This window comes from Poecilia reticulata, linkage group LG23, assembly GCF_000633615.1.
Source record: "Poecilia reticulata strain Guanapo linkage group LG23, Guppy_female_1.0+MT, whole genome shotgun sequence".
Classification (NCBI taxonomy): Eukaryota; Metazoa; Chordata; class Actinopteri; order Cyprinodontiformes; family Poeciliidae; genus Poecilia; species Poecilia reticulata.
This window is the reverse complement of record NC_024353.1, coordinates 10,416,227-10,429,493: the sequence shown is the minus strand read 5'-3', so window position 1 is coordinate 10,429,493 and position 13,267 is coordinate 10,416,227. Positions and strand designations below refer to the sequence as shown.

General features: G+C 41.8%; 1 protein-coding gene across 4 annotated transcripts in view; it reads left to right on the top strand.

Annotated features, from left to right (window-relative positions):
- Positions 1-13,267, top strand: part of dock4b (dedicator of cytokinesis 4b) — a 177,383-nt gene that overhangs the window by 147,779 nt on the left and 16,337 nt on the right. For all 4 annotated transcript variants that reach the window (XM_008401053.2, XM_017302825.1, XM_017302824.1 and 1 more), the window contains 10 exons: positions 1,200-1,348; positions 1,897-1,983; positions 2,103-2,207; positions 2,485-2,626; positions 4,243-4,409; positions 6,305-6,391; positions 7,878-8,054; positions 11,484-11,567; positions 12,412-12,531; positions 12,885-13,006. In XM_008401053.2, coding sequence (XP_008399275.1) covers positions 1,200-1,348; positions 1,897-1,983; positions 2,103-2,207; positions 2,485-2,626; positions 4,243-4,409; positions 6,305-6,391; positions 7,878-8,054; positions 11,484-11,567; positions 12,412-12,531; positions 12,885-13,006 — 1,240 coding nt within the window. The remainder of the gene's footprint in view (positions 1-1,199; positions 1,349-1,896; positions 1,984-2,102; positions 2,208-2,484; positions 2,627-4,242; positions 4,410-6,304; positions 6,392-7,877; positions 8,055-11,483; positions 11,568-12,411; positions 12,532-12,884; positions 13,007-13,267) is intronic.

The window sequence follows — 13,267 nt, the reverse complement described above, 5'->3', positions numbered from 1 at the left end:
CACTGCAGGATTTTAATCCTTGACGGCGTAGAGTGTTACTGATTGTTTTCTTTGAGACTGTGGTCCCAGCTCTATTCAGGTCATTGACCAGGTCCTACCGTGTAGTTCTGGGCTCATTCCTCACCTTCCTCTAGATCAATGATGCTCCACGAGGTGAGATCTTGCATGCCGCCCCAGACCGAGGGAGATTTTCCGTTATTTCCGTTATTATTGTATTTCTTCCATTTTCTAATAATTGCACCAACTGTTGTTGCCTTCTCACCAAGCTGCTTGCCTATTGTCCTGTAGCCCATCCCAGCCTTGTGCAGGTCTACAATTTTATCCCTGATGTCCCTTACACAGCTCTCTGGTCTTGGGCATTGTGGAGATGCTGGAGTCTGATTGATTGAGTGTGTGGACAGGTGTCTTTTATACAGGTAACGAGTTCAAACAGGTRCAGTTAATACAGGTAATGAGTGGAGAACAGGAGGGCTTCTTAAAGAAGAACTAACATGTCTGTGAGAGCCAAAATTCTTACTGGTTGATGATCAAATACTTATTTCACACAATAAAATGGAAATTAATTATTTAAAAATCATACATTGTATTTTTCTGGATTTTTGTTTAAGATTCCATCACTCACAGTTGAAGAGTACCTATGATAAAAATTACAGTCTTCTACATGCTTTGCAAGTGGGAAAACCTGAAAAATCAACAGTGTATCAAAGACTTGTTCTCCCCACTGTATACATGCATTCATATTTTGCTGTTCTTACCGTCTTGGTATTCATACTCCTTGAACTTTTCCACTTTTAGCCATGTTATAAACACAACCTTGTCGTATTGAGATCTTATGTGATGGACAAACTCAAAAGAAAAAAACTGCTATACCATCATCGGGGTCTCCAAAAGTCAACAAGTTGATAAATTTTGATAAAAGTTGCACTCTTAAAAAAACAGTTGCTTAGAGGAGTCACAAATGCAATACATGAATCAAAGTTCAGGCAGTTAAGACTTGAGACTGAGGTGAAGTTCACCTTCCGACAAGACAATATAGCCCATGAATTGCATGGGGAAAAAAATATGGTTGTACCTTAAGAAAAAGTGGAAAAATGTAAAACGCACGAGTACTTCTGAACGCCTGTACCGTGTTATCCTCCAGTCGTTTTTTCGTAACGTCACACGTCTGATCTGAACTTCTTTCTTCGTGATTATTGCAGAAGCTTCGTACACCCTGCTGCTGTATGACGAGCTACTGGAATGGTCAGATCGACCTCTTAGAGAGTTTCTTAACTACCCCATGCAGAGCGAGTGGCAGAGGAAGGAGTATTTGCATCTCACCATCATCCAAAACTTTGATAGGGGAAAGGTGAGCCAGCGCACAGCGTGCGCGATCTTATCCTGCATTTCAGTATAATACTTAAAATTTTAAGCATGCTGTGTCCTCCAACAATTTTTCTTTTTTTTTTTTTTTAGCTGAATACGCCAACATTTTCATGGTTTAATCAAAAGTTTACTGCTCTTCAGAGAGACACTTCTTGCAGAGACAAATTATCAAAAAGCTCCCCAATCCCAGATGAATTTAGGGAATCATTAAAACTACTCCTCTCGATAGAAATAGTCCTCACGTTCGCTGGCTTTGCCATCTGCCGGCACGACCTCGTAGGGGTGGGGAGGCAGCAGGCAGCAGGAAAAGCTTCCTGTTTAATTAGCAAGTCTGCTGGATTCTGTACCAATACCTGTGCAAGGAGAGGGTGCAATTGATTCTTTATCTTTATTTTTTTTTTTTGTTGGCTCAATAGTGCCATCAAGTGGATTGTTAACGATCTTGCATGTTGAATCTGATTTTTCCTTCAGGGTTTGTTCTTACTTTTTTTTTTTTTTCCTCTCTTTCTTTCTGCTCTTTTCGAACCTCAGTGTTGGGAGAACGGCATCATCCTTTGCAGGGAGCTCGCCGACCAGTACGAGTCTTACTACGACTACAGGAACTTGAGCAAAATGAGGGTGAGCTGTGAGAGGAGCTGCAGGCATGCAGTCAAGATTTGAAAACAGGATTTCTATTAATCCGTTTAGCTTGGGAAAAGAGGGAAATTATAAACGCAGCGGCTGATTTTCTTTGTCAGATGATGGAAGCGTCCCTGTATGACAAAATCATGGACCAGCAAAGATTAGAGCCCGAATTCTTCAGAGTTGGCTTCTATGGAAAGAAGTTCCCTTTCTTCTTACGGGTAAAAAAAACAACACAATTTTCATATTCTCTATATTGGATTGTGTAATACTTTTCCTGTCTGCAAAATTGGGGGAAAAAGCTGCAGAGAGAATTAACATTCTCTTATGCAAGACTCCTCCAGTGTAAGGTGACATTCAGCAACTTTTATTCTGCGCCATTTAATGATGTAACGGACCCTGTCCTTATTGGAGTTTGCAGTTGCGTGCTCCAGCCACTAGATGTCAAGCTATCCCCGTGCTGCTTCACCTCTAAAATTCCCTCACTCTATGCTGCAGAATAAAGAGTTTGTGTGCCGCGGCCATGACTACGAGAGGCTGGAGGCTTTCCAGCAGCGGATGCTCAACGAGTTTCCTCACGCCATCGCTATGCAGCACGTCAACCAGCCGGACCAGACCATATACCAGGCCGATGCACAGTGTATCCTTGACGAGACAGAATCTTTTCTTCTTTTTTTCTTTTTTGTGTTTAACTGTCTACTGACAACAGAAAACACGGGTACTTGTATGTTTCCTGTATCCATAACTGACCACATGCCATTCCTTGCCGTTTCATCAGCCACTTACAAAAGTAGACTGTACTGCAGAGTGCATGCAACAAACAAACTGCAGTCAGGTGCACTGTGGTGGGAAATAAACCCAGAATCTGGTTTCCCAAAGAGGCTCATGATTTATTTTATTTTATTTTATACATTTTTTGCCAGTGAATGGGAATAAGCCTGTTTGTTTGGTTTTTGAAGATTCACAGAAAACTAAAATCTAAATCAGGTTGAGAAATAGGTCAACGTATATTGAATGGTTCAGCTGTAAGAATTGCATCTCTGGCTGCCTGAGCCTCCACAGTGCTGCACAAAACAATTATTGTACTTGGCATTATTCTGTTTCCTGAAACCACTCTCACTGTACATATAGCACATCCTCTGAATAGCAAAGGGAAAGCTCATTTCACTTCCATGCATTGCTTGAATTAATAAATACAACATGTTGGCCTTGTTAATTATTCACACGTATGTATGGGACAAGTGTTGGCCTACATAGAAGTACCGAAACGCAACACACAGACACGACGACTGGGGAAAAAAATCACTTAATCTACATCTCAATGTTCTACATCTACTTCTGGATTACATATAAATCTTCTTGCGAGTTGTGTGTCAAGTGATTTGTGAGTGTGTAAACGGATGCGTGTGTGCATACGTCGGTCTGAACGGTATACAAACATGAGCGCACTATACGCATGGACAGGGTTATTTAACGCCTGCACGTGTGCGTAGGATGCGTGCGCATGTAAAACTTCACATGTAAATGTGAATTGAATGTGTGCACATTAAAATGAAATGGGTTTTGGTGAAATCTGAACACGTACCATGCGAATTGTTGGCATGCGTTTTTGCAGTGTCAGCATGCAGGTTAATTCTAAGGATGGCAAGACTCGGTTTGCATGTGAATTATTTGCCCAAACATGTGAATCGTACGTGTACATTTAATGTGTGTGCGAATAGGATTTACGTTTTGCATGTCCACATGTGAATGTTTTGGACATACCCGTGTAAATTTGACATCGATATCGATCGTCTACATCCACACCTGGTGTGTTGTTTTAATATTATGCCAACAAATGGCACCTCTGTCACATTGTTCACCCATTCATGTATCCTTATCACCAACACTCGTGCATTCATGATTGATTTTAATCAGCCGTTCTTCCTATCATAAATCTGCTCATCAGTGCGAGAGTCTCGGCTAATAAAGGTGAGACTGAGTTAAGCAAAAATAAACCAAATGGCTCCACTGCTTGCTTTGAAGACCCCTACACACCCTATGTCCTGCCGACATTCCCTTCCCTCCATGTGGATGTAAACAAGGCACTCAACCACACTTTAAGAAGGAAAAAAAAAATCTTCATCTGCCCATTGGAACATCCTAAGGGTTCCCGTGGTCCTCCAGCTTTTTGAAAAATTGTCCGTTTCAGCCCCGCAGCCCTTCTCCCTCGTTTGCACTCTCACACTTTCCTTGACTTGTTGGGGGGGATTCCAGACCTGCAGATCTACGCTGTAACTCCCATCCCGGAGAGCCAGGACGTGCTGCAGCGAGACGGCGTGCCGGACAACATCAAGAGCTTCTACAAGTTCAACCACATCTGGAAGTTCCGATACGACCGACCCTTCCACAAGGGCACCAAAGACAAGGAGAACGAGTTTAAGGTAGAGAAAGAAGCGCGAGAACACCTACACATGTGGATATAGGGGAAAATGTTAAGACTGATAATTCCATTAGCGCTTTCTCACCTGAACCATTTGAAACGGGCTCATTGACATCCTTCCTGGCCTCTCTCATCTATCACGCATGTATGTAGCGATAGCTTGCGCTCCGGTATTAGTCTGTGTACGGCGGCGCATGTTTTATTCATTAGGGAAGCAGCATCGGTAATTATACATAAAAAACCCAGGCAGTAGTCGGAGCCGTGTGAGGCTTGAGCGCAAATGAAGCCTTTTCAGGCTGATGCGGTCCTGCAGCTGCACACACTTTTAAGACGCCCAGCAACACAGAACCCAATATTACACTCATAAATATTCAGCTTTTATTGCACGCAGGCTTCGTAACGTTTTCTCATCACTTCCATCAAGGTTACTTGGCTAAATTTAATCACGGTATCGCATTTTCATTTAGGCTGGATGTCTCTGGCCTTGAGGAAGGAATAGCGTGCAATAAACATTAATGTTGTGACTAGAGTGCGCAGCAGGTCTGGTAATGTATGATTATTGTGTGATCTCCCCGTAAATAAAAAAGCCATCAATCGAACACAGACACAAAAAAAATTTGTTTATATTATTTCAGTGGAAATGCGGAGAGCCTTGTATCTATGTTGGACGTTTCTCTCAACTTCCTGTTTGGAGGCACTGTTTTTCTTTTTCTTTTTTTTGTTTTTGTTTTTTTTCTTTTTTTGCCTCCTGCGAGTTGTGTTCAGGTGGGTTTCTTGGCCTTTAAAAGCATAAAATCAATAGAGGGCGGCAGGGCTGTGTAGTGAGTCGGAAGACCCTCCTTCAGCGCGAGGACACTGGATCGATGCTGCGCCTCCGCTCTCAGCTGCTCTTTTGGAGGGTCCTGGAGCAAAACGCTTCGTCCAAAACTGGAGTTAAACCAAAAAAATTATCTCATCTTGTATCTATCCCAATTTCTCTTTAAGGTCTCTTCAGCAAAGAAAAAAGAAAACAAAAAGACAATTATAAAAAATAAGTTTAATTGGCTTTTCTGTGTGTAAGGAATGCATAGGTTTTTTCAAAATCAGTTTCTTGCTTATAAATCAGTTTTTTTTGTATGTTTCTTATAGCAAAAAGCAATCGAGACTTTCTCATGGCTTTCATTCAGCAACGGATTAGTTTTTCCGTCTCTCTGACCAGATTAGTGACAAATTCCCCCCCTACCTGAGCCGTGGATCTGTGCTGCTCCTCCAGAAGCCTGTAAAGTAGTGTTTCTTCTGTAGCTACAGCTGTATTTATTCTTACATGAAATTGCACCAATTGTAACTAAAACAGTCAAATTTGTGGTTGCAAATCAACAAAATGTGCAAAAAGCTAGTGGCTTTGACTAGACACAAGGCAGTGTCTAGTCAAATCAAAAAGAACGTGAGGTTTTGAGAATACAGTAGGCGGAAACACAGCACAATAAATACTGAACAGTTTTTCCACTCCTCAGGTTTGTCGACATGGTTACATTGTGGCACACACGCTGTCACATATGCAGCGCTATAGGATGAATGTGTTATATTAAGAGCCTCCTGTAAATACTCGAGTTGCCGCGGTTTACATCCTGTCAGAGTGACCTTGCGAGACGCGGGGCGTATTGACGAGCGCGCCGGCCCCGCTGTGTAAGCGCCGGAACGTGAATGATGACATAACGGATCAGACGTGACACTTGACCTGCAACCAGAAGCGAACCTTTTTTGCGGGATGTGTCGCCTTAAGTGCTTGAAATGGAGAGCATTTGTGCATTAGGCATAAGTAGGGATGTTTTTTTTTTTGGGGGGGGGGTTTCTAGTGATCAGCACAATCTCATAAAAATAAGGTTTTCTTTTTTTTTCTTCTTTTTTTTTTTGCAGAGCCTGTGGGTGGAGAGGACTACCCTGACTTTGGTTCAGAGTCTCCCAGGCATTTCCCGCTGGTTTGAAGTCGAGAAGAGAGAGCTGGTGAGTGCTAACACTCTTGATTAAAGAAAAATAAAAAATTACCTTGAAGACATAAAATCATACACGGCCGTCACACATAAGGGAGATTTAGACACCTACGTACATTTTGACTTTAAATTCCCCGAAGAAATGGCTCAGATTTTGGGAAACGTTTAAACGTCCACCAGTTTCGAACGTGTAGGTTTTCAAAAACCCTCTAAAATTGTATCATTCAGAAGCCAAAGAAGTGGGTTGACACTGAAATGGCGTCCAGTGAATATGCGAAACACGAGCCAGCTTCGGTCTTTTAAGGTCTGAGCTCATATTCTTTAGTTCCAGCCGCTGAACGTGCTGCAAAATTGCCTGAATGTAAATTCTGAATTACCCTGTGATGGTTTAGCAGCACATCTGCACATGAAATATGAAATTGGCTAAAGGATTAGTCTTTATGAGGGACTAAAATATGAAAGTCAGAAATGGAAAATGGAGGATGAAAAGAAAAGCGTGCTTAAAAGTGACCAGGAGCCGAGTAATTGCTGCTTCCTTCCACTTGTAAAAGAGATGCTAAGATAATTAGCACCCACTTCTGAAACATGGAGAGCATTTTAATTGTTTGGTTGTTGGATTTTTTTTGTTTTTCGTGAGATACATTTAATAGTTTTTATTCACTGCAGGAGAAAATGGCTCTGAAAATTCCGAGTATTATTTCTCAAGAGCTAAAATGTACAAAATGTGTTTATTTTCCCTGAAGCACAACTGTCTTAATTTGACCAATTAAATGTATAAAAGGTCTGTGAAAATTGTCAATTAGAGTTGAGTATAGAAATGTAGAAACTATCCACTATTCCAGGATAAACAAAAGATAAAACGAAGCTGCCTAATAGTGGTCAATAAAGCATGAAATCCAGGAGAATTAAAAGCGTGAATGTTTAAGAACTAAAATTTAGAAGGCAGAATGGGAGCAACAAGTCTGATTTCAGTTTTTCAAAGTTGAGCATTATAGAAGATTACAAAAATTATACCCATAAATTGTTTTTTACTGACATTCAGATTTTTTTTTTGCATTTTTTTCTTCCACTTTACACAAATTTTACTAAGCTTAATTTTATTTACTATTTTATCATTTATCTACCTGTGATGTTGCTTGTTGTGAAGCACTTTCATCACTTTCGAAGGCTTTATTACTATAAAGTAATAGTCATTATCATAACCCAAGTATTGTGATTAAAAAATGTTTTTCTATTTTTAAAATATTTTTATTTCTGACGCAAGGTAGAACTTTTATGAGAACCGTGTTTTTGCTTCGTTTTCTTTAGCCGTGAGCCATAATCCTCAAACTTAACAGAAATAACAGCTTGAAATCTATTAGTGTGGTGAGTCAACTTTGAGTTTTCGTCGCCTTGGATTAAATTGAAGCGAGCGAACGTTTCGGTTAAATTCAAAGGAATCAAAAGGCGCCTGTGGAGTTGCTTGTAACGCTGAGCGGAACGTTTTCCCAACCGCGCAGGTGGAGGTGAGCCCGCTGGAGAACGCCATCGAGGTGATCGAGAACAAGAACCTGCAGCTGCGCACGCTGATCACCCAGTGCCAGAGCCGGCAGATGCAGAACATCAACCCCCTCACCATGTGCCTGAACGGGGTCATCGACGCCGCCGTCAACGGAGGCCTGGCCCGCTACCAAGAGGTACGAACGGGGCGTCGGCGGCGGACGGTTCCACAGAGACCGAGGGTCGGGAAGCACTGACATATAGATTGCCTAATGATGTATGAAGGTGGGACGCATGAAGCGGAGGGGGCCGTATGGGGAGAGGGAGAAAAAAAGAAAAAAGGAGCAGATGAACAGCTGGATGGATGGATGCACGAGCGGCCCGGCGAGGTTTTGATCGAATTTATAGATGAGTGGAGAGCAAGAGGAGGGCTGGAAGCAGAAAAATGAGATAGATGGTTGATGCTGGAATGAGGGGATGGAATGGAGCTTTCAGTCAGCGAATAGATGGCTGGATGGAAGGATAGATGAGGGGAGAAAGCGGCGTCGCATAAAAAATCGCATAAAGAGAAATAGCGGGGTGGGGGTGGGTGGGGGGAAGGAGTGTAAAGAGATGGATGACTAATATTAGCTTATTGAATGAGGTAGGAGGATTTATGCAGCTGCCGCATTATAGGATAGAATAGTAAAAGGCAGACACAAAAAGGAGAGACGTCTTCCGTCTCGCCGACAAACATTTGCATCTGCTTGCAGCTTCTCGAGAGCGGCGCGCGGGAGATTGGAGGATAACCGCGCGGCGTGCTCCAATTTTCCAGGAAAAGCACAACAGCCTCAAAAAAAAGAAAAGAAAAGGAAAAACAACTTAAAATCTACTCAAGAAAATACTTTTTAGCCTCAGCAAACTGAGTGGACTCTTCTGCTTGTCGCTTAGCAACTGCTGTGAGCGTGGATCTGGAGGCAGGAAGAGGTGGGGGGTGAGGGGGAGCATGTGCATTTCCTCGTTGTGCATGCCTGTTTGCAGGCCCAATGCAGAAAGCTGTATCCATATTTCTCTGCTACTTTTAATTTCTTGTAAATCCCTATCCTCTTTCTTTGCATAATAATAATAATAATACAAAAGAAATTTTGAATATTTACTCAAACTGGACAAATATGGCTCCTTTTTTTTTTGTTTTTTTTTTTTGTTCGTGCCGCAAACACACTGCCACCAACATCAACCCCGATTTTCCTCGAGCCATCGCGACATCGCGAGCGTTCGCGGGCCGCACCTATAAATCTATTAATTTCTTCTCCCTCCTTAATGCCGATTGGCAGCCGTGGAGGCCCTGCTACAAATGAGGGAGAAATTGTCATTATTAATATTCAGATTTATTGCTCCAGTCCGAGTTGAAGCCCCTTTCCAAAGAAGAAGAGGAGGAGGGAGGGAAGAAACGCGTTGTGATTTATTTTCCCCTCCCATCAGCGCTCCCTCTCTAATTGGACTTTGCTAATGATTAACTGAAGTCTCTCGGTAGCCGGGTCCCACTCGTCGCAGTCCGACGAGAAATTTCCATCACGCTGCAGATTATCGATCAGCTTTGCAGCTTTATTTTTATTTTTTTTCCTTTCCCTGAGGCTTATGATTTGTGGTTGAAGCTGAAATGCAACCAAAGGGGTAAAAAAAGGAAAAAAAAAACCTACAATATTTATGCACTCAAATGTTTTAAAATGTGTTATCTAACCATTTTGCAGAGCTTAATAAGATATGCTATCCTGTGCGGTGCATACTAATTTGATAAAGATTGCCATCTGGTGATGTTTGGAATATTAAAACACCTTGAGTATTCAGCCTGCGAAAGCCGTTTGATAGGGATCTGTGTTTGTTTGTGACTGTTTAAAGCAGCCTCAAGCATCTTTTCTCTCAGTCTGTCTCTTTCAAAACAGACAGCTGTGTCCTTGAGAGGAACTGTACTGCGCTTTTTGCAAACAGCCCCCCCTTTTTTACCTTTTAGTGCCTCTCCTCGTTTTCTTCTTTTCTATTTTTTTCCCTTCCTCTTCTTCTCCTCCTTCTGAATTTCCTTTTGGGGCAGATTTGAGAGCAGATTGTGAGCTGGGCTTTTCATCGTCTCATCCTCTCTCCCCGCTTTCAGCCGAGTCTAGCACAGACTGGGAAGGATTTGCAGTAATCTGTGGACGTATGACAAGTGTTGATGCCACTGTAAACAGCAAGGACTTGACAGTTTATGTATAGGGAATATGAGGGGGAACAAAGCTTCTAGCTCGCTGGGCGAGAATACACAATGTTTGGTTCAAGGGCAGTAGTGGTTCTTGCATGGCGGGCCGCTCCCCTTTGCCGTCCTCCGAACAACACAAATGCAGGAAGTCGTCTAAATAATATGGCGGGGTGCGATACGGTGCAGTCTCGCACAAAACATGTAGGATAGTTTCCCAAGTAAACAAGCAGGTGACGCCAAATCCTCTTTGACGACACACGTCTAGAGGAAATGGAAAACGATAAGTTCTCTTCCGCCCTCATTTCTAATGCCGCCCTGGATAACTGCCCAAAAGGCGTTTAAAAACTGACGTTGTTTACGAGATCGGGATGATTGAAGATTTTTGTTATATATATTTTTTTTTTAAACTACACAAAGGGTTCATATTTCATAAATCATATACAGTATGGAGTTAAGTAAATTTGTAGTCAATTTATTCAGTCCAGGTTAGAGCTACTATCGTGTTACTTTTCAATGAGTTCCTCCACCAACACACCCGAAACACATGAATGCATCCAATAGATGCAGAATGGCAGCTCTGAAAAATTGGACTCATTGGATTAGTTCTTATATTTTCCTATTTATGCTAGTCTTAATCTGAAACTGTTTTTGAAAGAATTCCCTTTCAGCAAATAGGCACACAGTTCAGCTTTAATTTGTCCAATTATTTGAGATTTTGATCAAAACCAGGGAAGTCGATCCTTTTGTTTAGCTTCACCAAGAAGCCCCAAAGTAGATGCTAACATGAGTAGAAGCTAACCACCAAATGTTTTTGGTGGTTAGCTAGTAGACAGTCATTCTGTTACATGGTCGTCACAAAACGTAGCTACCAATGAGAAGACAAATATCAATGAGTTATTCTAACCAGCTACAGGTAGCCAGGCTAGTTAACTAGCTAATATTAGCGTATTTGTTTTGTAGTAAGCAAAACCTATGGCTAAATTACACTGGTACTTATTATATTTTTAATATTAAATCAATGTATTAAAATAAAAACAAGAGTATATAAATGACAGAATTCTGAATTGAATTAGTATTTTATAATTAGCTTAGCAGCAGGAGGACTTTTTTTCTTCTTCTTTGGTTTTGCAATTGGAAAAATTGTATTAAAGAAAAAGCTTTTATAAACCTTGATCTTTAAATCCTCCCTTCCTACTCCTCTAAAATCCAATGGAAGTAATGCTTTCTTTTGTTCACTTTCCTTGCGTGTTTGCTCAAACCTTCCTAAATGCATTGAAGGGGCTGCTCAAAAACAAGACATAAAACACATTCGCATTCACCGAGTGACGGCCTGCTGGGATTCAGGTAACATCGTCACGCGGAAAGCACAGCCGCCTTCGGGCCTTCAAATGTTCTGCATTTTGTTTACTTGCAGGCCTTTTTCGTGAAGGACTATATTATGAATCATCCCGAGGACGGAGACAAGATTGGCCGACTGAGGGAGCTCATGTTTGAACAGGTTTGAAATGAAAGAAATAATTATCTTTTGGGGGGGGAATAAATTTTAAAAAAAGCAACAACCCAAGACACGCTGTAAATTTTTGATTATAAGAATGTGCTCACAAAATTCTATGGTTATTATTACTATTAATTGTCATGAATCCTATATGGGTTTTTTTTTTTTTTTTTTACATATAAAGATTATAGCAACTACAATGTCTGTCTGAAGTGTTACATTCATCATCACTACAAATATAATGTTCGTTTAGTGTTTGCATTTGGATCGTGCTTTGTTTTGGAGGGACAACGCAACAAATTATGTTTAAATAGTGAATATTATACATAAAAACCCAAACTATTACATTTCCCACCACGCATATTCTGTACGCAGCATTGGTTCATTTATCTTTTAGGAATATGCAGAGAGAGATCTTACACTTTTTTATCACTGTTGACAACCTTTTTTCATAATTCTGGCTGGATTACCAGGAAAGGAAGACTTTTTTTTTAATGGGTTTGCTTACTGGCACAGATCCTGCTTTTAGACATAGTCCATGCATTTTTAATAAGGGGAAGGCTGCGTTTTGTCTCAGAGCTTGAATATAGGCTTGTATATCCTGCTGGTGTTCCAGCAGGATATATTTAAAGTGAAGTTCAAAGATTTGGAGGTAGCTGTACATCTTCGTTATTCCATCCACTTTATGCAATCCACATTTAGTTCTGTCAATGATCCACACGATAATGTTGCCACCACCATGCTTAACAGTTGGTGTGCTCCTCCGAATAAAATATACTTCTCATCATTCTGGGCGAATATCAGGCGCTTGGAGCTGTTATTTGTCATTTCTGTCTCTGCGTTCCAGGCGCACATCTTGGAATACGGCCTCGCTGTGCACGAGAAGTACGTTCCCCAAGACATGAGACCGCTCCACAAGAAGCTAGTGGACCAGTTCCATCTGATGAAATCCAGTCTGGGCATACAGGTAGGCCACCAGGTTGTAAATCAGGTACAACCTCAAACGTACCGAGCAGAATTTTCTGAACACCGCACGTCTTCTGTCATTACCTTTTGAATTATTAACGGACGTCTTTGCGGGAGCGTACAGCAAATTTGACAGTAGAAAGCATCTGCTGCGCTCAAACTTCCAAGCGAAATGACCCCTGCCGTCCACTGAAGGCGGGGGTGGAGGGGCGGGGAAAGGGGATAGCCACCCCTCATTAAACAAACTTCCCCTCATCTACATACCACAGATTTTTATCTACATGCCACACGCTGGCGCCGAGTAGCGTTTTTTTTTTTTTTAATCATCCCACTTTCCTCCGTGTGAAACCACAGGAGTTCCCGGCTTATGTGCGCGCGAGCCCCGTGCCCTTCACCAACGGGAGCCCGCGGACCTACAGGAACTCCGTGCCCAGCATCATCAGCCCCGACGCAGGCAGAGGGGTGGCAAGGCGGAGGTGACGACTATTTTCTTTTTATGCATTTATTTGTAAATTGCACCTATGTATATGTCAAAGACGACTGTATTTTATCGTGCTAAAGATTTAAAAATGACCATAAAAGCCATCTGTCTGCATCTTCCATCTGTTTATGGTGTTGGTTTATAATAAGAGAAAGAGTGGGGGGAGGAGGGTAACCTACAGGGATCTGCCTTTTGGCTCACTGTGGGTGGCTGCGCGTGTGTGCGTGTGTGTGTGTGTGTGTGTGTAGGTGTTTTG